Source organism: Lepidochelys olivacea (genome assembly GCF_965140295.1).
Source record: "Lepidochelys olivacea isolate rLepOli2 genome assembly, chromosome: 17".
NCBI classification, from domain to species: Eukaryota; Metazoa; Chordata; order Testudines; family Cheloniidae; genus Lepidochelys; species Lepidochelys olivacea.
This window is the reverse complement of record NC_140427.1, coordinates 10,336,821-10,363,515: the sequence shown is the minus strand read 5'-3', so window position 1 is coordinate 10,363,515 and position 26,695 is coordinate 10,336,821. Positions and strand designations below refer to the sequence as shown.

Here is a 26,695-nt window from a genome sequence, read left to right as displayed (position 1 = left end):
TGAAGCCAGTGGCCAGTGCTCCCCACTGCATCAAGATCACCCACTGCCACGCTAGAGCCGCCGCATTTATCTATTGACAAAATATTCAGAATTTTTATTTTTTTGGCACAGAATTTTTAGGTGCAGAATTCCCTCAGGAGTAGAGTATACAATGAATAGCTAAGAAAACCCTAGTTATGGCTTGTCTAATTATCTTTCCCACCAACCCCCATCAACTAGAAAAGGAAAGATAGGAAGGGATGTGTTGACTGTGTGGACGGGAGAGTAAGTGTGACCTGGTGATAATTAGGTTTTTTTGTTACCTAACCTTTTAATCAATCAAAAGCTGATTGACCTGTATGTACAACAGCCAAGGAAATATGCTATTATTATATTTGCACACATAATCAGCTAACTTGAGACATCTGCTGCACTGCTTAAAATTTTACAACTAGCTGCCAAAAGACAGGCTTGCATATATATAGGCTATGGTGGTTGTTTCTTATTTTTAGCTGATGAATACAACCCCATCCTTGTTGAAAGGCCTTCACATCATACCAATCATGGGGTTCAACCCAAATAGTGATGGGAATAATTTTAGGCATTTCAATGATCTCTCAAACTATATGGCTAAAACAGAAAAAGATTTAAATCCTCTCTATTTCACTTGGTCTAAAAAGGTATTTCAAGGCCCTTTAAAAAAAAGTCTTTGTAATGTGCACAGTGGCGCTTAAGTGTTCCTTCTCTCAAAACAGGAATACACTGGTAACACTGATGTAAAGGTTTCTAAAGATCGTAGTAGTGTAAGAAGACAAGGAGTACTTGTGGCACCTTAGAGACTAACCAATTTATTTGAGCATGAGCTTAAGCTCATGCTCAAATAAATTGGTTAGTCTCTAAGGTGCCACAAGTACTCCTTGTCTTTTTGCGAATACAGACTAACACGGCTGTTACTCTGAAACCTGTCATTAGTAGTGTAAGAGCACTGCTACATCTGAGGCCTTCTTGAGATTCATCCCAAGGACTGGAGGTGCTCATAGAAATGTAGGTCAGGAAGGGACTGACAGGTCATCCAGTTCAGTCTTCTGTATTGAGGCAGGACTAAGCGTTATCTAGAGTTTAGACCATCTCTGACAGATGGTTTGTCTCACCTATTCTTAAAGCCTCGAATGGCAGATTCCACAATATCTCTAAGTAATTTGTTCCAGTTCTTAACCACCTTTACAGTTAGTAAGTTCTCTATTGTCTAACCTAAAACTCCCTTGCTGCAATTTAAGCAGATTACTTCTTGTCCTGTCCATTTGGGGGATTCTACTTTACTCTTTCAAAAAATAAAAATAAAAAAAAATCAAAACAAAACCCCACAGATGATCACTACTGGGCTCAGAAATGGACCTTTCCTCTTCCCATTTCTCTTCTCCAGTTCTAGGCTTTCTCCAACCTCTCCTCAGAGAAAAGAATCTGAAATTGAAATGTGAAGTTTCATTAGGTCTGCTACTCCTAGATGAAAAGCACTCACATTTCCTGCAGTATCCCAGATGTTGAGTTTTCTAACTTTTCGTAGTTTACCCAATACACTCAGAAAGGATAACTGCCTCCTGTCTCAAATCATGCTTCCAGATGCCACTACAGTTTGATCCCTGAAAGCTTTGCCCAGGATGAGAAATCCAGCTTTTGGCAAGACACACACTCCTTGTTCCTTTCTTTTGGAAATACAAATACACAATTGCCAGACAGTCCATCCTAATTGGGAAGGGTTTGTCTCACTTGCTGATGAACTCGTCTTAAGGCTCTATTTCATTTGGATGTCTCTAGGAAGACAGGTATCACACTCCATCACACAGCCTGACATCTATGGTGATGGTTTGACTTTGGGGAGTTTGCAAAGGCTAACCCTAAAAGATGACTACTAGAGACTCCTATCATCTCTGGAACAATCTTATGAAGGTTGAGGACGACACTCAAACCCTTGGAATTTCAACAGCTTTTGCATTTGAGGTCTAGAGTGCGTTCTTGCCCAGTGCATTAGTTGTGTATAGTCAAACTGTAGGCGCTGAAGAGCTAACCTCAACTTGAGTATTCTGAGACAGTGACTTGACAGGCCATAAAAATGGTTTTATCGATAGAGACAGAACTGGGTGTTGAACAAACAGTCAGTGATGGAGTTGTTGCTGAGCTGAAGTTAGCTTGCTGTAACTAATTAAGAATCTCTAATTAGGTACAGCAGATTCCTATATTGCTTTTCTAGATGCAAGAGATGGGGGTCAGACAAGGCAGCTGTTCAAACAGAAGAGGGAAAACTTATGACAGGCTACCTACTAATACAAGACCTTTGGAAGAGAGCAGATATCAGCCCGAAGGGGGAAGGATGGGAACTGGAACTGTCTAGGGAACAAAAGTAAACTAGGGAGAAACTTGACAGAAAACAGGAGTGTGGAGGTATGTACTTTAACTATGCAGACATTCATAGAAGTTTCTAGGTTCCACTGCTCCAATTATGGACTTGATGCTTGCCATCTTGTAGTTTGTAAGTGGTGAAAGTTCAAATCTAAATACATGTCCCCTAACGTATTAGGAAAATGCAGCAGCAAATATGCTGCAGAATCTGGGAGATTTTTGTGGACTGCTCAGATACTGATGAACTGATCAGTTGCTATCAGATAAGTCGTCTTTAATGGACAAAACGTTCCAGGAGATGTGGGGATAAGGAGTCTAATTACACACAATAACTAGCTGAAGGCAGAAAACTCCGATTGTTACTGATGAAAGCTAACAAGCCTTCCCCCTTTAAAAAAAAACTCTAATGGAGACTAGGTACCAGGTCAAAATCTCATCTGTTCAGTTTGCCACAGGATGAGTTTTAACTTGATCCCTTAGAGATGTAGGACCTACAGATGGAAACCTGGAATCAGCCATATGTTCCATATCCTTGCTGGTCTCTACATCAGGAAGAAGGAAAGAAGGAGTAAAGTCTGCTGTATACAGGGGAGGTACTGTCCCTCCAAAGTCTTGGTCTCCTCACAGGAGCTTATTCCTGTTAAAGGAAGTTACAGTAAGACACTATTTGATTCAGAAATCAAGATTTCCAAGCCAGAAGCCAAGGCATCCTGTGACTTGCAAAGATAGTGGTCAGGAGACAAAAAAGTTACATGAAACAGAAGTCATTTGATGAATAAAGCCAACGGATTTAAAAAAAAAAAAACACGCAGTTTAGACTTGGAGGATTCTCTGCAAATATTCCATTCTAGCTCCTGAAGGTGCATCAGAGAAGTACATTTTGACAAACCTGACTTCATCATTTGATACTAGGTTATAGTTCTTTTTGAAATTATCACAAGTCTTAGATACTAGGGCATTGCCTTGATGGCAAAGGTCTTAAGCGGAGTGATACAGGATCAATCCTAAGAGCATCTCCCATAAATCATGATGGTCCTTGAAGAGCTTTTTTCATCTGGACATGCCTTTAGGGTTGAGCAGTTCTGGAGTCCTGACATTTTATTCAATATCAAGATGAAGACATTACAAATTAATATCCTGGGTCCAGTCTTATTCTAAAACCCTGGGATTCTTTGCTATTAGATTAAGAGAAAATAAGGGTAACCAAAGTTTAAAGGAATCTGTGTGGAATTGTTGGTTTTCTGGGTGCAGAAGGGCCATGCCATCAGATAATTCCTTTCCCTCTTCTCACAAATTGGATAACTCTGACCTGTTAGCTCTCTGAAGCCTCAATAGCAGCCAGGAGTACCAAGAAACCTTTTTTTCCCTGCTAAGTTTTCAGAGACAGATTCCATGAGGTTGTTCACTTAATGAGCTTAAGATGAAGGTGGGGAATATGTACAAGGTCTGGGGCATGGGAGGGGAAGAGAAGGTTGAAGCTCTAGAAGCAATAACCAACAAAGCTTGGATGGTTGAGGATTTTTCCCCCAAGCACTTTCCCCCCTTTTAAGGCTCAAGGGCTCAGTCAAGGAGCTCCAACAATGAGCAACTGATCCCACCACTACAGTGGGATAACTATCTTTCCTACTAAACACCAAGAATACGAGGAAAGGAGGCAAACACACTGAATCCTAATCCTCCCTCTGTGTGTGAGGAGAAGAGCAAGAGAAAGAACCCAGATTCAGGAGGGGCAAAAAAGGCAAGGAGACAAGGGCATCCTGCCTACATTACAGGTTATGTAGCTTCTGTCTCTGGGTCTTGAGACAACCTGAGCTGGAGGAAGGATACAGACTGGACAGAGGCGGGGGAGAAAGACGACTACTTCAGAGTGTGACACCTTGACATCCCAATATTCACCCCTGTTAAGTAATTAGCATATGTTTTGTACAAAGTATGCCTTGTGAGGTGGTATTCTAAAAGTCTTGATCTGCTAGACATTAATATCTTGTTGGATTATATGTGCTATTATCATATGTGAAGTTATGAAGTTTGGCTATGTATGCGTTACTGAAACACGTGTGAGGTTGAAAACACCCACAAGCAGCCTTTCAGATACAACAGTGAAGGCCAAACAATGTTAATGGCTTATTGAGGAAATGCACACAAGCACAAGAATTACCCCCAGGAACTGTGTACAATAGAAACCTCTCAGAGACAGCACTACACAGTGGGAACTGTTTGACCCAGGTCACAGCAAAAGAGCTTTCCAGCAAGTGGGGAGAAGATATAAAAGGGGAATGACGACATCATGAGGGGACCTCATTCTCCCTGCAACAACACACCAGGAAACACCTGAGGGGCAAGGACTGGACTGTGGAAAGTGATGGTCCCAGGCTGCCAGCCTGTTTATCACTCAGGATGAGCATTTGCTAATTTATATCCTACCTACCTAGAGTATTAAACTCAGTTTGAGGGTTTTGTTTATTTACTAAGGTAACCTGCTTTGATCTTTTTGCTATCCCTTATAATCACTTAAAATCCATCTTGTGTAGTTAAATCAACTTGTTTTTGCTTATTCTGAAACCAGTTTGTGGAATTCATAACAGGGTGGAGGGGGGCTCAAAAAACTGTGCATATCTTCCTCCACATTGAGGGAGGGGGCAGATTTCATGAGCTTACACTGTACAGATTTCTGTACAGCGCAAGACAATTTTGGGTTTACACTCCAGAGGAGGTGTGCATTTCAGTGCTGGGCAATTCCCGACCTGAGTCTTCCTACACAGAGCTGTTCTCAGTGTCTGTCTTTCTGCACCTGGGTGTGGCCCTATCTATGTGTGTGCTGGAGGGCCTAGCTCAGCAGGGCAGTGTACGGGAACCCAGACTGGTGGAACCAGTGGGCTCAGTGGTACCCCAGTACATCAGGTGGCACCCCAGAGGGGGACAACCCGTCACACAAAGTTTCTAGACAAATATGCTATCTGGGTCAGACTCCATGGTGGAGCAGCCTATTACTCCAGCAATGTTTGAGAACTGGATTTATTTGCAGAATTAATCAATACTGGAACCAGAATCGATCCCCAGACAGGGCTCTGCTTAACTCCTCACCATTCACTGAACCCATTACTGTGTCAGATATTGTTAGTCTTTTTTAGCTGTTTTAAAGTAGTCCCATCTAATTCTCATTTTCCTGTGAGAAAGTTAAAACTGCACACAGGAACTAACTTGATTTTCTTGTACCTCCCTTAAGACTATCAAATAACCAGACTGCCTAGCATATTTAGGTCTTTTAACCTTTTGGGGAGGGGGGGGGGCCACACCAAATTTAATTAGGTTGATGGATAAGTTTGATAAGTGAATGTTATTATGGTTTTCAATTATAAAACGTATGATATCCCAACTAGTCGTTTCTACTGATTTGTTATTTAGAACAATGAGTGCAGTTTAGGGAAATCAAGTAAAACCTCAACTGAATATTTTGGAAAAATAGGATAAACAATCCTAAATTTAAGAGAAATGTTAAGTTACACAGTTTGCTAGTCCGGAGGGATATTTTCAGGGAGAGGTGGAAAGCACAATTACAAACAATCTGCTCATAGTCAACTCAAAACTTCTCCTGATTAATCTTACATATATGTACATAGTATTAATTTCACTACAAATTTTCAATCCAAAACAAGGGATACTTGTCTATTTTAGAGGCAGCTCCTAGTTGTAAAACAAAGATCAGGGATTTCTTCATATGGTTTGGAAGTGAGAAAATTGGCACGTGTTTGGTCAAAAGACATTGCACATATGCAAAAGAAGTTTTTGAATTTGAATATAATCCAGTTTTCAAGTTCCACTGACCAGCTGTTATGGAGACAAGTACCATACAAATGAAACAAAAATGAAAAGACAGGGTTAAATTCACCTGTGTTGTGAATCCCAGCCAATGACATTACAGTGACAGTAAGCTTGGTCCACTATTTCTAATAAGCACTAAACTGGCTATCCTGTCAAAATAAATTGTTTGGCAGGATTTTGTGTAGCTAAGTTAACACTACTAAAACTTTTCTTCCTTCTACATTACCACCAAATGACTTCTAGCAGTTTCAGGTACTGAAGTAGCTTTATGAGTCCAACCCGGGACATAATAGGAACATTTTCTGGATGCTCTCAGTAAGATGAACATTGAAAATGGTGACAAACATGGCACAGGCTTTACTGCTCACAGAACATTTACAAAGAAGGGCAGGGCCATTGTTATTGACAGTCTCTGCAGAAGCATCAATGTTATTAGCCATTCCAGTTTCAAAAGGACCTTCGTAATTTATTCCTCTATGAAATCTTAGATTATGGAGTAAAAAAGCAAGGTATGTGGATAACATGAGAATAATATGATTGCAGGTTTGTCATTTTATAGAAATAGTACTTTTAATAAAAGTTTAAATAGACCTTCAAAAAAGGTAGATAGGTGATTTCTTGGAAAGACATTAAGTACATTCTGACCCAAATAGTTCAACTCTTGGAAAAATTATAAAAGCTATTTTTAAACAAATTGTGTATGTTCAACTGTTCAAGAGATGCTTTCACTTAAGTTTTAAATGACTCATTTATCAAAAATAAGTCTTTGCTACCATCAAGTTCAAGGTGTCAAATATTAGTAATTTTACTGACACACAAGAGAGTCTCAATCTGTAATAACTGACTAGATTTTAGAGGCTAGTATTTGACAGGATTAAAGGTGACATGAGCACTTTCAGTCAACACACTCCAGTACTTATTACACATACCTCTATCCCCTGCCTCCCATGACTACACGGAATACAAATCAACGATCGAGTGTGAGAGGCACCAAAACTGTTTCAGCCACATCTGGAAGGTACGTACAGCTGGAGCAGACACCTGATTTCTTCACTTTAGTTCAGCAATTCCTATATCCACTACACAGAACACGTTGCACGAGCACATTAATCCTGTGGAAGTGGTGCTGACTAAGGTTTCAAAACAGGAGGCCCAGAATTCGTAAGTCACTTAATAGGAGTTGGTTAGATAAATGCTCTAGACTATAAAAGCCTCGTTTAGCTCTCTGCTTCTGTATAATTCTCAGTAAAAAATTAAATTTGGGGGAAAGAGATGGGACCATCTAGCAGTTAAACATTAGAAAGCCAGGAAATTTTAAAAAGTTTAAATATATGCATATAAGTACATGTAGCAGGGTTGTCTGTTCAGTCAGCAGGCCTAGTGGTCTTCTGCCTCCAGTCCCTCTTTCTACCCAGTGTGTCCTGGACCGAGTCCCAGCTGGGTCAGCTTCCTTGTCGGTAACCCATTGTCCTGTTCATCCCAGAGTTAGGAACAGGGAAATCTGGGCTGGGTAGGAAAAGCGTGGAATAGCCAGGATTAGGCCCACCTCCTGCTCACCTTCCCCTGGGCCACTTCCTACCACACGTGATGCCTCCGTTTGAGGTGTGGCTGCTACTGGGTTAGAGTCCCTTGTTTCAAACCCCCCACAGCCTGGGGCTGATACAGGAGACCCTCTGGTGCTACTGTACGTGGTTCTCCCTCCCTCTTGAGTGATGGCTGTGGATGGGGAGGCATGGGGTGGGACTCATACATAGACCTCCTTAGTATGGGCTTCTACTACTACTGAAGAATGCTCCTCCTGGAAATGCCTTCTCTCCCCCACTCCCCTGACCTGCTGGAGATCTCTTTATACTGGTCTTTTCCCCAGGAGCATGCTCAGCAGTGCCTAAGGGGCAGAGCTTTCCTGGCCCAGTACTGCTCCAGCTCTCTTCCTGTCTCTGCCTTAGTTGTGGGGTCCATAAACCCCTTCCCAGTACAGAAGAGTAGAGGCCAAAAGATTACAGCATTTTTAGAATGAATACAAAAGGATATTTCTGGAAGTATGACAATCCCCTCATTTTCCCCTTATGACACAAACAACTCATCCTATTTACTCCATGCATTCCAAAAGGTTTCCCCTCCAGCTTAAAACTTCCTGCCAAACTTGATATGGACAGGGTTAGTTGTGACAAAGCTAGATGGGTCAAAAGTGAATCAGTCTTACTACTGTTAAGGTTGAAACTAAGTCTGTTTCCATAACACTAAACTGGAAAACTGAAGAATTTGTACTCCTTTCTCCAGCTGGGACCCTTAAGCATTTTAGGAGGGGTTCTGATTCATCCTATATCTGGCGAAAGTTCAGTATAAGAATTGAGTAACCAAGGAAATGGATTAATTTTCCAGCAGAGTTAAACTAGTACAGCCAGGTTCAGATGATCACCATCATCAGAATATTCAAGGAATAATATTATGTGTCTCAGAAAATGAAATGCATTCTCCTGAACATTTAGTTTTTTTGATATCAAGAAAAAGTTTATTTTATATTGCTATAGCACCTTTCATCCTGGAGGAACTCAGAGCCCTTTAGGAACTGGATCCCTACAATACCACAGAAAAGCAGGCTGCTCTGGAGTGATGGGTGACAGGCAGGTGGACAACAGGCCTAAAGAACAATACACCAGTGTCAGGAATAGGGGAGTAAAGTGGGGGGACGAACTTTGCCCAAGAAACTTCACGTTACAGAGTTGAGACCATCACAATATAGAGAGAACTTTTACTGAGTCTTAAAGTGATTACTGCATTAAGCTTGCGTATGATGCATCAATTTCCACATTGTAAGAGCTAATAGGACTGTTTTAGCAGATGTTCAGAAGTAGTGCACTCCACAGAACTTATATAACGTTTTACAGAACAAACAAGCTTTATGAAGAATCTTGTGTTTCAACTCACCACATCTAGCTCAGCTTCCTTTTTAAAAACTGAATAAGCCTCTTCGTAGCCATTGGATCGAAGGTAATCCGCTATTGCTCGATTTCTAGACAAAGAAAAAAAGATTTAACAGTAAGACATTCTTATCTTAGCCACAGTTCTGAACAGTACTGAAAAACAAAATACAGAACGCATGTGTACAGGTTTTCAAATTGTAACCAATAAGGTAAACCTTGTTCTTCATTGTATTAAGACAGCATCTGCTAACACGACTAAAACCTTCAAACCAACTTTAAAAGCAAACATGGCATACGAAGTTATGTCAAAACGTGACCAGTAAAACAAAAATGCACATTTAGTATGTAGTTTTAAATTCTAGCAAACTTGCTGTGATTGAAAAATTCAGTATGATAAAGGCTGGTCTTGCTCACTATTTTAATACTCATTATCCCTTTAAGTAAGGATGAAAACGCAGGCCTTAAATACATAAAAGCCACAATGGTTTAAGAGCGGTTTTTGGTTTAGCTCAAGTAGATTTTAGGGAACAATTTTAAGACAAAACCTAAATAAGTGTACACACAGGGATTTGCACTGGTTTAAATTCATATCTTAGGTTAAACAGTGCAATTCTCTCAAGTGAACATGTCCCAAGTTTTAGAATACATTGTATTATTCTGTAAAACTATGTTTTTAATTGGTAAGTATCCCTACATATTTCTGCCACCAGTATATATCATCTTCAAATTACAGGTAAGTTAACATCCTTAAGTAGATAAAGTTTCAGACTTAGAATCTTCATAAGAAAGAACCGAAAGTGACTTAGTAGTAACTAAAAACGTTTATCATTATGTACAAGATAATTAAAAAATGAATTTCTAACATGAAAGGATGCCCTCATGTTCCTCCTTAACACAGTAAGTTTAATTCATGCTTCATTATAGATTTGGGGGGAGGGGGGAGGAATGTTATTCTTACATGGTATAACAAACAGAAACCTAGACTATTCTGCAGTATGTGTGTCTAACTGGGGACACTTCCAAATGAAACAGTCTTCCTCATAGTCTTTGCCTATATTTTTAGTTTGGTAAAGGACAAGTTTGTCAAGAGTCAAATAACCTAGTCAAAAGGGCAACTCTTACAGGTGGTTTCATGAAGTTCGCTGGTGTTGATTTAGTTGGTCAACCAGGCCTAACCTCCTAAAGAGGTTTAGATAGCAAACACTCTGCATCTGTTACAGAGTCTCACTCCATTCTAACTAAAACAGTTAAAATTACCAGGAAGGCTGAAACTCAGTCCTGAATTTGTTTACTTTGCCCTTGAAAGAGTCTCTGAATCAAACTATCTGCTACAGTAGCTATAACTGCAGAATGAAAATTGTAAATTAAAATACATTTCACTGGGCTTTAATATATTTGCAAAATTTAGAACTTTGAATCTGAAGCAGAGGAGCCAGGGCTTGAAATATCCATTTGCCATGAGTGAGCAAAATTTCCCGGGTAAGCATCAAGGCAAGCCAGCAATTTTGCAACATTCAAGCTCTGATATACCACTAACATCTTTTATCTGCAAAACCAAGCTAGAAACTTTAGTGCCTTGCTACTAAGAGACATGTTTAAAAACACGTGATTCCATGTTTTGAATGTATTTAGTCAGACCACCTCAAGAAAATACTAACTTAAGAATGACAAACTTTACCTTACTACACATCAGATAACAATACAGCATATATGCACAAGTGTTTAATGAATAAACAGAAATGTTTTTTTAATAAATAAATACAAAGACTAAACAGATTACTTTATTTCCAAACATTGCAATGCACTTAATTTTAACAAAAATGGCTAACACCTTAGAAACTGGTCTTATCTTGGGTGTGGCAACTTTTATTTTAAATTCAATTCTATTTATGAGTGATTTAATTTTCCAAGCTATCCTGCTCAGATCTGTTCTAAACTAAGGGCTACAGGAGGACAAAGTGTCTAGATTAGATCATTTTAGAACATAAAAAGCTTATGACATTTATTCACAAGAGGCAGAGACTTTTTGCTGTTAGAAAAGAAACCCAAAAGGCAACAATTTCACTTTTTTTCTTGGTATTACTGCTCTTTCCCCACTATAATTTCTGAAGGAAATGACCCTATGTTACACTGACTGTGGGGTAGTTGGGTGTACAAACTTCAAGATCCACTTACCACTGTGTGCTGTATTCCCCCTCACCCATAGGAATGAATGTGTTATGGTTGTTTGTGTTTGTTTGAAAAACAAGGTTCTCTTTATGCAAAAACATCTAGGACAATAAAAAGGGCCAATACCATCAGAAGCTCAGTGAAGCTCAACAGAGCAAGTAACTTAGTGGCTGTGAGGTTGTTTAACTCAAATGACCTCAAACTCAGTGTACCCAGTTTACAAATAAAAAGGGTTAGTTTTCCACAGTACCAGCCTTGAAAACTCTACCTGGGATCTGAGAGTCAAGCTGGATTCATACGGTCTCATATACGACAATTGGAACTTAAGTAAATCACTCTCAATAAAAGAGCCTAAATAGAACACAACTTCACTCTAACTCTCTTGGATCAGCAGCATTAGGAGCAAACAGTGTAAAAAAAAAAAAACAACCTACACCACCACCACTTTTTAATCACTAAAAGAAGCAGATATACACAGGGACCAGATCTACATAGTAAAGCAGTTCCATTTTTACATAGTCACTCTTCTGAGTAGACCCACACTTTAAATAAATAAATATTAAATTTAAAAAGTGTGGGTCTACTCAGAAAAGTGACTATGTAAAAAAATATATATAAGATGATGGATGGATAGTCCTTTCCCAGGTATGGGCTAATATTCAAAAGGTCTAATCCAGTACTTGTAAGGTGCTCAAGATGTCATTTACATGTGTGCAGTAACTCAAGCAACAATAGAATGTCCAAGTCCTTAATTTGTCTCCCATTATTAGGAACTCAGTTTCCTTGAGTGCATACCAATGTGTTACTGTAAAGCTGCTTATACTTAAGATGGCATCTTTTTGTTCACTGAAGAACTAAAAAGCACTTAAAATATTCCAAGGCTTTAGACCAATTCCAGGTTTTTTTAAAATGATAAAACCACAAATCTCACCTCACATTTAACTTTAAAAATATTGAATAAGAAATCACTTGCAATCTCAACCTCTCCTCTACTGTCTTCATCCTACCACTTCTTGCCAAAGAAGTTCAGGGCCAGAGATAAGCCTGGCAATTCTATGGCTAACCCAAAATATATACCGAATAGGTTTCTCCACTGAAAAAAGTGTGAAAGCCAATTCCTTTTAAAATCCAAAAACCTGTTGCCAGAATCTTTTCATAGAGAAGAATTCATTTAAACTAAATGGTTCAAACTAAAACCAGGTCAGAGGTTCTCTCATAGCATACTGCTTTACAGCCAGGGCTTTGTCAAGCCTGACCTTAAAAACCTCTAAGGAAGGAGATTCCACCACCTCCCTAGGTAACCCATTCCAGGGCTTCATCACCCGCCTAGTGAAAAAGTTTTTCCTAATATCCAACCCAAACCAGTGGAAGTTTTACTCCTTTCAACTAGCACTACTTTACAAAATAGCTTATTTGTCAAGAGGGTAATTAAAAATGTTGAGCAGCCATAATAAATTGTGCAATTTACAAAAAGATTTCTGCTAACTGCCAGCACTACTACAGAGCTCACCCTTGTATTATCAGACAACCAGGCTGTGTTTTCCAGTCACCTGAGCAGTGAAAACCTGAGCAAATACACATCTGAAGACTCAAATCATAGAAGAACAGGGTTGGAAGAGACCTCAGGTCATCTAGTCCAACCCCCTGCTCAAAGCAGGACCGATCCCCAATTAAATCATCCCAGCCAGGGCTTTGTCAAGCCTGACCTTAAAAACTTCTAAGGAAGGAGATTCCACCACCTCCCTAGGTAACGCATTCCAGTGTTTCACCACCCTCCTAGTGAAAAAGTTTTTCCTAATATCCAACCTAAACCTCCCACACTGCAACTTGAGACCATTACTCCTTGTTCTGTCATCCGCTACCACTGAGAATAGTCTAGATCCATCCTCTTTGGAACCACCTTTCAGCTGCTTTCAGCTACCTATCAAATCTCCCCTCATTCTTCTCTTCCACAGACTAAACAATCCCAGTTCCCTCAGCCTCTCCTCATAAGTCATGTGTTCCAGTCCCCTAATCATTTTTGTTGCCCTCCACTGGACTCTCCAATTTTTCCACATCCTTCTTGTAGTGTGGGGCCCAAAACTGGACACAGTACTCCAGATAAGGCCTCACCAATGTTGAATAGAGGGGAACGATCATGTCCCTCGATCTGCTGGCAATGCCCCTACTTATACATCCCAAAATGCCATTGGCCTTCTTGGCAACAAGGGCACACTGTTGACTCCTATCCAGCTTCTCATCCCTGTAACCCCTAGGTCCTTTTCTGCAGAACTGCTGCCGAGCCATTCGGTCCCTAGTCTGTAGCGGTGCATGGGATTCTTCCGTCCTAAGTGCAGGACTCTGCACTTGTCCTTGTTGAACCTCATCAGATTTCTTTTGGCCCAATCCTCCAATTTGTCTAGGTCCCTCTCTATCCTATCCCCACCCTCCAGCATATCTACCACTCCTCCCAGTTTAGTGCCATCTGCAAGCTTGCTGAGGGTGCAATCCACACCATCCTCCAGATCATTTATGAAGATATTGAACAAAACTGGCCCCAGGACCGACCTTGGGGCACTCCGCTTGATACTGGCTGCCAACTAGACATGGAGCCATTGATCACTACCCGTTGAGCCTGACAATCTAGCCAACTTTCTACCCACCTTATAGTGCATTCATCCAGCCCATACGTCTTTAACTTGCTGACAAGAATACTGTGGGAGACAGTGTCAAAAGCTTTGCTAAAGTCAAGGAACAACACGTCCACTGCTTTCCCTTCATCCACAGAACCAGTTATCTCGTCATAGAAGGCAATTAGATTAGTCAGGCATGACTTGCCCTTGGTGAATCCATGCTGACTATTCCTGATCACTTTCCTCTCATCTTAGTGCTTCAGAATTGATTCCTTGAGGACCTGCTCCATGATTTTTCCAGGGACTGGCCTGACTGAGGCTGACTGGCCTTTAGTTCCCAGGATCCTCCCCCTTCCCTTTTTTAAAGATGGGCACTACATTAGCCTTTTTCCAGTCATCCGGGACTTCCCCGGATTGCCATGAGTTTTCAAAGATAATGGACAATGGCTCCGCAATCACATCCGCCAACTCCTTTAGCACTCTCGGATGCAACGCATCCGGCCCCATGGACGTGTGCATGTCCAGCTTTTCTAAATAGTCCCGAACCACTTCTTTCTCCGCAGAGGGCTGGTCACCTCCTCCCCATGCTGTGCTGCCCAGTGCAGTAGTCTGGGAGCTGACCTTGTTCATGAAGACAGAGGCAAAAAAAGTATTGAGTACATTAGCTTTTTCCACATCCTCTGTCACTAGGTTGCCTCCCGCATTCAGTAAGGGGCCCACACTTTCCTTGACTTTCTTCTTGTTGCCAACATACCTGAAGAAACCCTTCTTGTTACTCTTAACATCTCTTGCTCGCTGCAACTCCAGATGTGATTTGGCCTTCCTGATTTCACTCCTGCATGCCCGAGCAATATTCTTATAATGAAACAAATGTGTCCAGTAATAAGGTGCCAACTTCAGGATTATTTGAATACAGGACTGTTTGGTTATGTTTAGAAGAGTCAGAGAGTTAAGACTTTACAAAAAATGATCAGTAGTTTGGATGGTAAATCAGAAGCCCCACTCTGACCAACGGAAGGCAGTCATTGTTTCCGTGAAGGTTAAGATCTCCTTTTGCCCAGTGTTTATATACTGGCTCTTGACTCTCAACTAAGGCAAGTTACTGACATCATCAATATGGTCTCATTGGGGGAGGCTAATAACAGAGAACCTGCAACAGTCGAATGCTATAGGATGGTGTACTGAACGAACTGGGAGTGGAATGCCCTACACTCCACAGTGCATTACTAAGTACCACCAACAGCAGCAAGCTCAATTCATTTGGGGAATATAAGAATCTTTGTAACTACGTTTTACTATCATTATGCTGTGTACCAACATTTATTTCTCACAAAAATCATAAAAAATTGGAGGACTGCACTTGTCCAGTAGCAAGTCTTTACAAAAACTTTCGAAGGAGGAGTGTATGGTACTACTTCCTGTAGCTGAATTAAAGAACTTTCAAAAAACATTTCACATCATTAAGTCTTCTTTAATATGTGGATAATAGTTAATATTTAGTGCTTAAAAGAGCACTTTGAAATATTTGCCTTAACTGAAGCAGCAACCTCTAAAAATATAAATGTGTTACCCCTCACACCTATTAACAGGCCTAAACAAGATTCTTCCAAAAAAAAAAATGGGCCCCCAAAATACTTCTTACAAGGTTTTCACCTAAAATAGCACCATGGAAGACAAGCTTTTTAAAAAGAATCATTGGGATCCTCTCTTTCTGTCTCTCGCACACACATTTCTCCCCAACACGATAAGGCATGTACCAAAATCTCTTTTAACTACCTTCCCTTATAAGCTACTGGGCCGGTAGACATCTCCAAGTTCCTCCCCAAACTCTACACAGTCAGCTTTCCCCAGTTCCTCTGAATTCCTCATCCCTGCTCATTCTCTAGGATCTTCATCACATCCCCATCTTCCTGTTACACATACCTCTTCCCTTAGGCATTTATTCTAGACATCAACCCACTGTCTGTATTCAGAGAGAACCGTCAACCCCCTCCCAATATTTCCTACTCCCCATATGCACAACTCATGGATCTCTGACCTCCCTACCATCTTCTCAGGCCATCCCTCCTGTAAAGAAGCCCCAAGTGCCTTGTCAACTCCTAATTATCCACATAGAATGTCTCGTTATCCCCACCTTCCTGTGCATGTATTTGTTCCTTGAAGTTCTGGCTTCTAGCAACCAAAAGACAATATTTTAATTCTAGATGTGTTCAGGAAGCCTTTCCTGCCTCACTTATCCCTAGCCCTTTCATCAACAGTGCTATAAATACCTGCATAACCCTTCATAAAAAAAAATTAGTAGTTCACATGCCGTTTTAGCACATCAGGGTTTTGCCTCACTTAAAATTACTTTAGTGCAATAAAACAGGAAGAAATGGCATGTGAATATTACTTATTTTTATATTAAGGGGATCTACTAAGAGGGTAAAACGGAAGCAGAGAGGTGAAGTGACTTGTCCAAGATAAAACAGTAAGACACCAAAAGAGCCAGGATAAGAATGCTAGGGTTCCTGACTCCCAAACCATTTTCATTCTTTTACCAAGCTTTATTTTATTTTTAACAAGGCAAAATTCCTCCAACTTCTCCCTTCCCTTTTTATAACAGGGGAATAGTTCAGTCCATGCATTCATGAGCCATTTAAACACTTTAGGCTGCTGTCCATCAACAACTGGGGCATTGTGCTAAACCAAACCAACTCCTGTATGCAAGCACCATTTAAAACATCCCATCGTAGTTTACTGCAAAAGCACACATGCAGAAGAGAGTATGCACAGAAGACCAGTCACAGTTTATCATGTGACAATTGCCTGTCCCCCAAATTGACCTGATACCATATTTGTCTCATCTTTTTAAGCAGAACTTTCATTTTAAAAGAGGATGTAGGGAGGCAGGAGTAAGCTGCTCCAGTACTCCCAGGGCCATGTGCCGCGGGGCCAACAGGAACCCTCCTGACTAGATCCATACAAGGCCAGAATGGTGGTAGAGCAGCAGGAGACGCACCAGCATCTGCTCAAGACACCTTCCTTTCCTTTTATTCCCCCCATTAAAACAAGGAACTTGGAGAGACTTCTGATGGACTAATTTTGTATTAATTTCTTCATGACTAACTCCCCCTCTCTTTCATTGACCGGAGACAGAGGCTAAGGGTGACAGTGGAAACTGGAAAGTAGGTTATTTATTGTTAACTCCAATGATGAAGCAGATTGGGTCAGGGACAGATTGTAAGAAGGGTATCATTTATTTTATGTCTGGAAACTAAAGAGACTTAGCAACACTATACATTTATCATTTTACTTGCATTGTACATGTATTTCTCATTCCACACACCTGCATATTGTTTTTACTCTATTTACATTGGTCCTGCAGAAGTTAACGTGTGCTTGCTAGACATCACAAACAGAATACAGAGCAAACATTTTAACGCTCTAAACTTCAATATTTTATTCCTATGTACTTTGAACGGATTACATTTAATTTTCAACAAGTCATTCCTGTGCCAAAAACCAAAGCTTCCAGTTTCGGCCTCACTATAAAAGTTTTAAGAGACTGTTTCAAATAATTTGTTACGTTTTCCCTCCTCCAGCCTACCATTCCTGAACTCCTATCATTAAACACCCAAGTTTATACTAGCAAGTTCTTTGCTAGTATAACCAAAGTACAGATGTACAGACAGATCATAAAAAGGTAATTCACAGAAACTTAACTGAAGTAGAACAAATACGTGAAGAGCCATTTCATGGAATCAAACTGGAAAAGAAAGATCAGTGTTTCTTTGGAAGGCTGATGGAATAAGAACCAAGTGTAAGCAAAGGTTACTTTTGCTATTTTAAATAAATACTGTAAAAAAATACTTACAGTTCATCTCGTTGCCTCTGTGACAGCACCATGGTGGCTGTGATGGCAGGCTAACGTGATTCAGTTGTGGCTGCCTCCTCAAGATTAAAAAAACCTTTGTGAATCCTGGATCCAAAATTCAGTCTGCCACAGAGCAGCTTCAACCAAAAGGAAAAATGTTTCTCCACACGTGAAATCCAACAGGAAATCTGGAGGCATTCAACAGGGAAGGTTCATTCCATCTAGAAGGGGAAAAAATACATTTTGCTTTTGAAAAGGTTTATGAAGCCATTTGATGCCATTTTGGAGTCACATGAACATCTACATACCCAGGCTGGAATACTGAAAATGGATAAGTGTGTGTGCAAACTACTGCATTCTTCCCACATTAATTTTTCTGACTTGCACCCTTGCAAATTTTCTCCACCTCTCAGAAGAGAGGTCTGGATAGGCTATAGCAGTCTCCTTCAATCTTTAGTTGCTTTCCTCACAGCAGTCTCCATAACTAATGATGTACATCTCCACACCACATTGTGAAGTGAAGATTTCCCAATTATTTTAGTCCATTTCAGTTTGCAACACCCAGCACAGAGGACTAATGATCTGAACCATTTTGGTACTGCCTGTTTCTCCCAAATTCAAGGATGGACTTTAAGGCAAAGTGCCTCTGAATTAAAGCTACAAAGCTATTGACTGCACTCAATAAGCATTTAGGCCAAAGCCTACAACATGAAAAAGCACTACTAAATATGAGATTTTAAGCCTGTCATGGCACTTATACACCATCCAAAAAAAGTTCACTAGAATTTCCACTGTAACGTGGACTAATCATCTGCTAAACATACCTTTAAAAAGGTAAATATTAGTACTAAGTCTTCACCCAGCCATTAAGTTTTAAAATAGATTTTTAAAATCTGACCAGGTAGTATAATTCTTGGTGTTCTGGGTTACCATAATTAAAGATTGTTGCTTTAACTGTACTAAGGTGCATCTTGCAAACAGTATGCAGTCACTTATGACAGTATTTTCAAATTCATTCTCAACATTATCTTCAAAATCTAAATCTTTACAGTGGTAGGATGAGTCATGGCATAAGTTTTGCTTTTTACCACTTAAACTTATCCTATGCAGTACTGGAATTTTAATATCCTTAGTGTGCAGAATACTTTTACTGGATGGTTATGATCAGATTTGGACCAGGAGTTGTCATTTGAATCACTTTAACACAGCTTCCCCTGCAGTTCCAGTGATCTTCCATGCTCCAGGTTCTGTTGTGCAAAACAGCAATATCATTATGAGCAAGCCAGGATCCTGCATCACTGCCTATTTTTCGCATGCACTTGACAAGTGTCTCTCTCTGTATCACACCATTTACTCAGTCCTCTGAAGAGCAAAGCAGACTGACCAGACAAGGGAGTGATTTTTAGGAATAGAGTAAAATGTGAAAATAAAAATGTTACAGTACTTCTGTGCTCACTTGACCTTGCATTTGGAGTATATATATTTAATAAAAACAGTTTAATCCAGAATTTTGTTATGAAGCCTGTTCAAAGCAGACAGTGTTCTTTTTTAAAAAAAGAAAAGGAGTACTTGTGGCACCTTAGAGACTAACCAATTTATTTGAGCATAAGCTTCTGTGAGCTACAGCTGCTTATGCTCAAATAAATTGGTTAGTCTGTAAGGTGCCACAAGTACTCCTTTTCTTTTTGCGAATACCGACTAACACGGCTGTTACTCTGAACAGTGTTCTTTTATACACTAAACTCAACGCTTTCGTACACATACTTTAGTCCACATCCTCAAAAGCTAGATTTAGGAATAGTGCTTAAAAAAATGTTCAACTGTTATCACATGCTTAACACCATTTGGCTATCCATTGTGGACACAGGGAAGATGTGCTTTGAAGTCTAGGCTATAAGTTATTTGTATTATGGTGGAGCCTAGGTGCTCTGCTCTCGGCTCCTCTGTGGTAGGCATTGTACACACAGTATTACACTGTCCCTGTCCCCAAAAGCTTACAATCTCAACAAACAAGACTGACAATTTAATTTGCTTGACCCCATCCACAGTGCCAGTCAAACATGTTTTTCATGAACTAACTGAAACAGTGCTGTAGGAGCTGACAGTATGGACTCCATGCCACCAGCAAGAGGCAGCAAAGATGACTGCCTCTTCACTTAGTTCTGTGCCTATGCCTTGCTTCATGGTATGGGTTGTTACAAAAGAAGAGGGAGAAAAATCATAGAATCGTAGAATCATAGAATATCAGGGTTGGAAGGGACCTCAGGAGGTCACTTAGTCCAACCCCCTGCTCAAAGCAGGACCAATCCCCAATTTTTGCCCCAGATCCCTAAAATGGCCGCCTCAAGGATTGAACTCACAACCCTGGGTTTAGCTGGCCAATGCTCAAACCACTGAGCTATCCCAAAAATTGTTGTTCTTAACCTCTGAGGACAGGACAAGAAGCAATGGGCTTACATTGCAGCAAGGGCGGTTTAGGTTAGATATTAGGAAAAAGTTCCTAACTGTCAGAGTGGTTAAGCACTGGACTAAATTGCCTAGGCAGGCTGTGGAATCTCCATCATTGGGGATTTTTAAGAGCAGGTTGGACAAACACCTGTCAGGGATGGTCTAGATCAGGGGTAGGCAACCTATGGCAAGCGAGCCAAAGGTGGTACGCAAGCTGATTTTCAGTTGCACTCACACTGCCCAGGTCCTGGCCACCGGTCCAGGGGGCTCTGCATTTTAATTTAATTTTAAATGAAGCTTCTTAAACATTTTTAAAACCTCATTTACTTTACATACAATAGGTTAGTTATATATTATAGACTTATTGAAAGAGACCTTCTAAAAACGTTAAAATGTATTCGTGGCACACGAAACCTTAAATTAGAGTGAATAAATGAAGACTCTGCACACCACCTCTGAAAGGTTGCCGACCTCTGGTCTAGATAATACTTAGTCCTGCCTTGAGTGCAGGGGACTGGACTAGATGACCTCTTGAGGTCCCTTCCAGTTCTATGAAGGGACAATGTAGCCCTTGAAGACTGACCTTTCACAGTACAGGGAAGAAGTGGTATTCAAGGTTTTTGGGTTTGTGTTTTTTTTTTGGGGGGGTGGGGGGGGGGAGAGAGAATAAGTAATACAAAACCATTGTCCCTTGAATTGACTAGAAAAGGTGCCCTCTAGTGGGAAATGCTGCCAGACCTTTGGGCATTCCAAACCACCACTTAAGCCTTGCAATGGCTCTTTGGGTTTAAGAGTAAAGGTCTAGACACTTATCTAGTTTATAGCACTCTAGCTGAAAACTGAAAAACAAAAGTATTCTAAATACAAATACAATCATTGTCACAATGAAAGAATCCACTTGTTTCTGAAATACACTATTCATGCTCTAATGTGTAGTACTAAAGGCAGACAGAACTATTACTGACAAGCTGATGATATACCCATTCAACCGGCTACAGAAATCAGGCTCCACATGCAACTCTAACAGCTGGCTGCGAAGAAGCTCAACCACCTAAACTTCAAATAATGGGATACCAACACTGCATTAAACTTTAGATGCTAGATCATATATTAAGAAAATATAAGCTTTAACACTCATTCAACCTAGCAAAAAGATTAAAGCTACCTGATGCAGACTTATTTAAATTCAACATTCCAGATACATGCAGAGTCTATACTACAAAAGGTTTTCTCCATCTACACCTACAATTTAAGTGTAAACCCTAGATTCTGGATTAATATAAATAAAATGCAATAAGTAGTCCCTATATTCATACCAGGTATTTCAGTATATTGCACAAATACTACTAACTCCTTGAACAATAAAGTCATGACCCAGTATTTTGTCAGACATAATTTTACATCTAGGAACTACAGCCCTGTTTTTCTGTCACACTAGTTGATGCGATTCACTGTTTAGGGAGGAACCAGTTAGCAGGCCATCATTCTCAATTTTTCAGAAGGGAACTGCACAGCAAAGAAGAAGGGTGTCCCTCAAAGTCAGCATTTGATTTGCTTATAAAACTCAGTAATAGCAAGTCAAAAAAAAGATGTAAATGGAAAGCAAACAAATTGGAGCTAGTCTCATTAAATACCAAAACTAAAGAATTAGGTTACTTTAAACAAAAAACTAGTGAAATATGCTATATATATATATATATACACACACACATACACACACACACTTTATTGAAACAGTAATGATTATGAAATTTACTGTTTTAGGAAGCTTCTTTTGATGTAGTTCTACCATACACATTTAATGTAATATCAAAGGTGTGATTTTTGTAGCTCTGATAACACTGCCTCTCCTCCTTTCCTCCTGCACACACCTCCCACCAGTGTGTGGTGGTAAAAGCTATGGAACATCATGCGGCGATGATGTAATCATTCTGCCCATGTCACGGACTCCAAATGCCCTATGCAACTCTAGACCAACTAACTGACTATTAAGATAGGTCCTCTCTGTGCTAAAAGAGACAGTGTCTAGTTTACCTGGGCAACAGCATGGATATGAATCCAGTTGCAAAACCTTGTATTTCCACAAAGGCTGAGCCATATTACATTAAAATGTGGTTGAACTGAAATATATAGACAGGGCTTTAGATCAGTAGGCTGTCTGGCCAAAACGGTCCTGTGGGGTGCATACAGTTCCTGAAAAATTCATAAAGAGATTCTGTTGTTGCCGACCTCTGGTCTAGATAATACTTAGTCCTGCCTTGAGTGCAGGGGACTGGACTAGATGACCTCTTGAGGTCCCTTCCAGTTCTATGAAGGGACAATGTAGCCCTTGAAGACTGACCTTTCACAGTACAGGGAAGAAGTGGTATTCAAGGTTTTTGGGTTTGTGTTTTTTTTTGTGGGGGGGGGGGAGAAGAATAAGTAATACAAAACCATTGTCCCTTGAATTGACTAGAAAAGGTGCCCTCTAGTGGGAAATGCTGCCAGACCTTTGGGCATTCCAAACCCAAAGTTTGGAAGTTACTTCACATATAAGGAACAAGCATTACTCACATATCTAAGAACGCTAATCCCTTGATATCAGCTTTGAAACCTACCAGTACTTCCACTGAATATATTCATTTACATATAGATCTTGAACCATCATACTAAATTTTCATGTAGTTTGGAAAGAACAAGTAATGTTTCATCTCTGAAAATTTAGTAAAAAACTGAATGAAGAGTCAAGTGAAACAGCCTTCATATTATCAAAAACACAAAAACAAAAACCACTAACTAGAACCAGGAGCTTGATTTTCTGAAATGTTGATTCCTTCTCTCTCAAGAGAGAATGTGAGCTATAGGTGCTCTACAACTGTGAGCGCTAAGGGGGAAGAACCACCACAATAAGGCCCGAAGTTATATTTCTTCTAATGGTCCCATTAATGACTTGTGCATCATAGATAGCAGTATAGTTTTCCACACAGTGACCCATCACTTGCCTTGAAGGAACCATCTACAGGAGAAGCATAGTCTGATCTCCATACCTAGTGTACAAAGCTGGCAAGGGAGATTAAGACGGTGGTTTTTGTAACATGACAACAGTCCACTAAGAACCAGATCTGATTAGATGACAACTGTTTTCAGTCACTACAAACAAGCTAGATCTGAACTGTGACCTAGAAGTGGAAAGCTGTTATTAACTGACCAGAACTATCAGTTTCTGTCAACACCACTGCTTTAACTGTTTGTATGCATGTCTTGGTGAAGGTTTATAGTAAATTATATTAGTTCTCCTTGATTTGTCTTCTGATTCAGACAATCCCAGTCCTTTCAGCAGATGGCTAGTTTTGTTCTGTCTGAGATTAAGTCTTATTTAGATGGGTTGAACAGAGTTAAAAGACTCAAATATCTTCATACTGCAGTTAAATAGAATTCAGCCGAGTGGCATTTATACCAAGTTGTTTAATTTTAAGTAAGATGTGCAAAAACTTGTCTTAGTTGTGAAAGTCAATTTCAAAGACATTACACTACACAAGAAATATGGTAATGTTCCAGCCACAAGTTACAGTCAATGTCAGCATTAAGGAGTCAAACTGGAGACAGCTCAGCCCTACAGCACGCTTAACAGTGAGGTGCTGCTGATATAATGCAGTAGGCCAGAGTAAGGTCATATGTTGCTTCCACCAAAACGAGTTTCACAGCTGGCCAGGGGTAAAAGTGTGTTTAATGACATAATTCACTCCAACAGGTTTTACACACACATTCATTTTATGAATAATTCCTACTTAATCTGTTAAGACATCTTGCAGGATTTAAGAATCCAGAACTCTGTTTTAATAACTCAGTCTAGGCAAATGGAAGTATCAATAAGCCAAAACTCCTCTTCTCGCTGGGACCAGGATACTGTCAGAGCTCAGTAATCATACTTCAAGACATTGGGACTTCTAAGCCCATTTTTAATCTATGCCAAATAGCATCATGGTGCCAATGCTTTTCCAACAGTGTCAGATTTTCCAGTAATCCTATCACCCAACCCAGACACCTAAAATCCCCTAGTGCATTAGAAAGAAACAATGTTCCGTCAGCAAGGATAGTGCAAACTGGCTTTTTCACTACGGTACCGCCTGCAAGCGCCACTGAGTCCTCACATCTTTGGTATAGGCCTTTGCTAGTAGATTCTGGGGTTCTTTATGTAAAGAAACTGGAGCCAATGCCAGATTACATATGCGAATACAAGATATACACAGACAGTGAAACCACATATGCAAGAGGTAAAGCTGAATTTACTGAGTAGTAAGATAAGCTCCTGGTAAAAGAGTGGTTTTGACTTCCTCTTATTTCTGTTTTAGGCATTATTACAGAAAGTGTGGATATTAAGTGCTCTGGTGTGCAAACAGTGCCATTTCTCGCAAATGAAGGAAGGCTTTATCAAATTTGACATTCAAACAGCTGAGGAAACTCCAGCAAGGCTAACACATTAAGAACATAAGAACTGCCATACTGGATCAGACCAAAGGTCCATCTAGGCCATTATCCTGTCTTCTGACAATGGCCAATGCTGGGTTCCCCAGAGGGAATGAACAGAACAGGTAATCAAGTGATCCATGCCCTGTCACCCATTCCCAGCTTCTGGCAAACAGAGGCTAGGGACACTGTCCCTGTCCATCCTGGCTAATAGCCAATTCTTCCCACTTCACTAAAGGGCTGCAAGCACCTTATGAAAACTGAAATATGTTCCTCTTCCCTCGTTACTAAGATCATGCTCATGAACAGAATCTTATAAAATTCACCTGTTTATTCCTTATCCTGTTAAGGTCAACAGCTTACTCAGATAACATCTTGCTGTCACTGAGTCACCCACTGATGCTCTGGAGCTACTCTATATGAAGCCAGTCCGGACTCTGGGGGAGCCTCCTCTCTGTGAGCAGACTCCAGGGCACGACGCTTACACAGCTTTGACCTTCCTGAGTCTGACCTCTGAGCATTCCCTTCCACACTGCGCACTTCCCACAGCGAGTCCACACAGGCGGGGCTCCTGGGGAAGCCAGTGGGTCCTGCACCCCAATTCTGCAGTCAGACATGACTCTCAGCCAGCCAGTAAAACAAAAGGTTTATTAGATGACAGGAACACAGTCCAAAACAGAGCTTGTAGGTACAGAAACCGGACCCCTAAGTCAGGTCCATCTTGGGGCCAGGGAGGCTAGTTCCCCGGTGTCTGGGCCTCACTCTCTTTCCTCAGCCAGCTCCAAACAAACTCTCCAGCTCTCTCTCTCACCTTTGTCTCTTTCCCAGGCCAGGAGGCCACCTGATCTCTTTGTTCTCCAACACTTTCAGTTGGCACCTTTGCAGAGGAGGGGCCCAGGCCATCAGTTGCCAGGAGACAGGGTGTCGTCCATTCTCTGTGCAGACACCATCACACTGGCCCTCTAGGGCTCTGCAATTATCACACACCCTTATCCCTCCACTTAAGAACTGCACAGGGGAAACTGAAGCACCCACACAGTATTCAGAGAAAACATTAAGAGCATTTCCACTTCCTCACACTTGCAAACAGAAGTAAACTGCAATAGACTAAGGAGAAGATCCTTTTTCATGCAAATGTACGTTTTTCTTCATTTACTATAAAGAACAATATAAACAAGCAGGATATTAAAACTGAGACAGTCCTAGCCACTCATGGAGCTGTCTATGCTATAGAATATTTTAGTTGTCAACCATTTCTTTAATTTGGTTCGATTCATACTGATGATGTCCACATGCAAGTCATTTACTCCTATCCATGTGGAACCCAACTCATGAACAGAGCTACATTATGAGGCTGCACATGCTTCCAACATTTCTTCACTGCTTAGATAAGACCAATTAACTATTTGTGTAATTATGCTAACAAGTTCTACCTCCCAGGTCTTGTGCATCTCAGTACAGCACAGATGTGAAACAAATTCACAGTCCTTTCCTTTACTTCTGGTACAAGCAGCTGAAGCAATGGAATAGCTGCCCAGAATTTTCCTGAATATACATATATGAATGGCTGTAAGTGTGTGAGCAGGTCAACATGGTCATGCACGGCTGGCATGGCTTAAAACAGATGCTTTTCCTCTGGAAATAGCATATCACAAACCAGTCAAAACTAATGATTTATTTATTGTAATAGTATTTCACCAAGAGGTCAACTGTGTAGCTAATTAAGGCCTTGTCTACATGCCACTTTAGAGCACTGCAACTGTCTCGCTTGGAGGTGTGAAAAAACACCTACCCAAGTGCTGCAAGTTTCAGCTACTCCCCTCGTGGGGGTGGGTTTTTTACAGCATCGGGAGAGCTCTCCCAGCGCTGGTGCCGTGACTACACAGCCACGTTAAAGCACTGCAGCACTTTAACGTTGCTAGTGAAGACATACCCTGAGGTACTCACTTTTCACTAGTCAGTCTGAGCACTACCATTGGTTCAGCAGGATACTTACTTGCTGGAAAATTCTATGGTATTTTGGAGATAGGAAGAAATTAGTT

The 26,695-nt window shown here is 40.6% G+C and overlaps 1 protein-coding gene across 2 annotated transcripts in view; it reads right to left on the bottom strand.

The window, feature by feature from the left end:
• Positions 1-26,695, bottom strand: part of PAFAH1B1 (platelet activating factor acetylhydrolase 1b regulatory subunit 1) — a 64,234-nt gene that overhangs the window by 19,775 nt on the left and 17,764 nt on the right. For both annotated transcript variants that reach the window (XM_084650595.1, XM_084650596.1), the window contains exons 2-3: positions 17,760-17,980; positions 9,127-9,211 (exon numbers count right to left, since the gene is read on the bottom strand). In XM_084650595.1, the coding sequence (XP_084506721.1) occupies positions 9,127-9,211; positions 17,760-17,791 (117 nt within the window). In that variant the 5' untranslated portion in view covers positions 17,792-17,980. The remainder of the gene's footprint in view (positions 1-9,126; positions 9,212-17,759; positions 17,981-26,695) is intronic.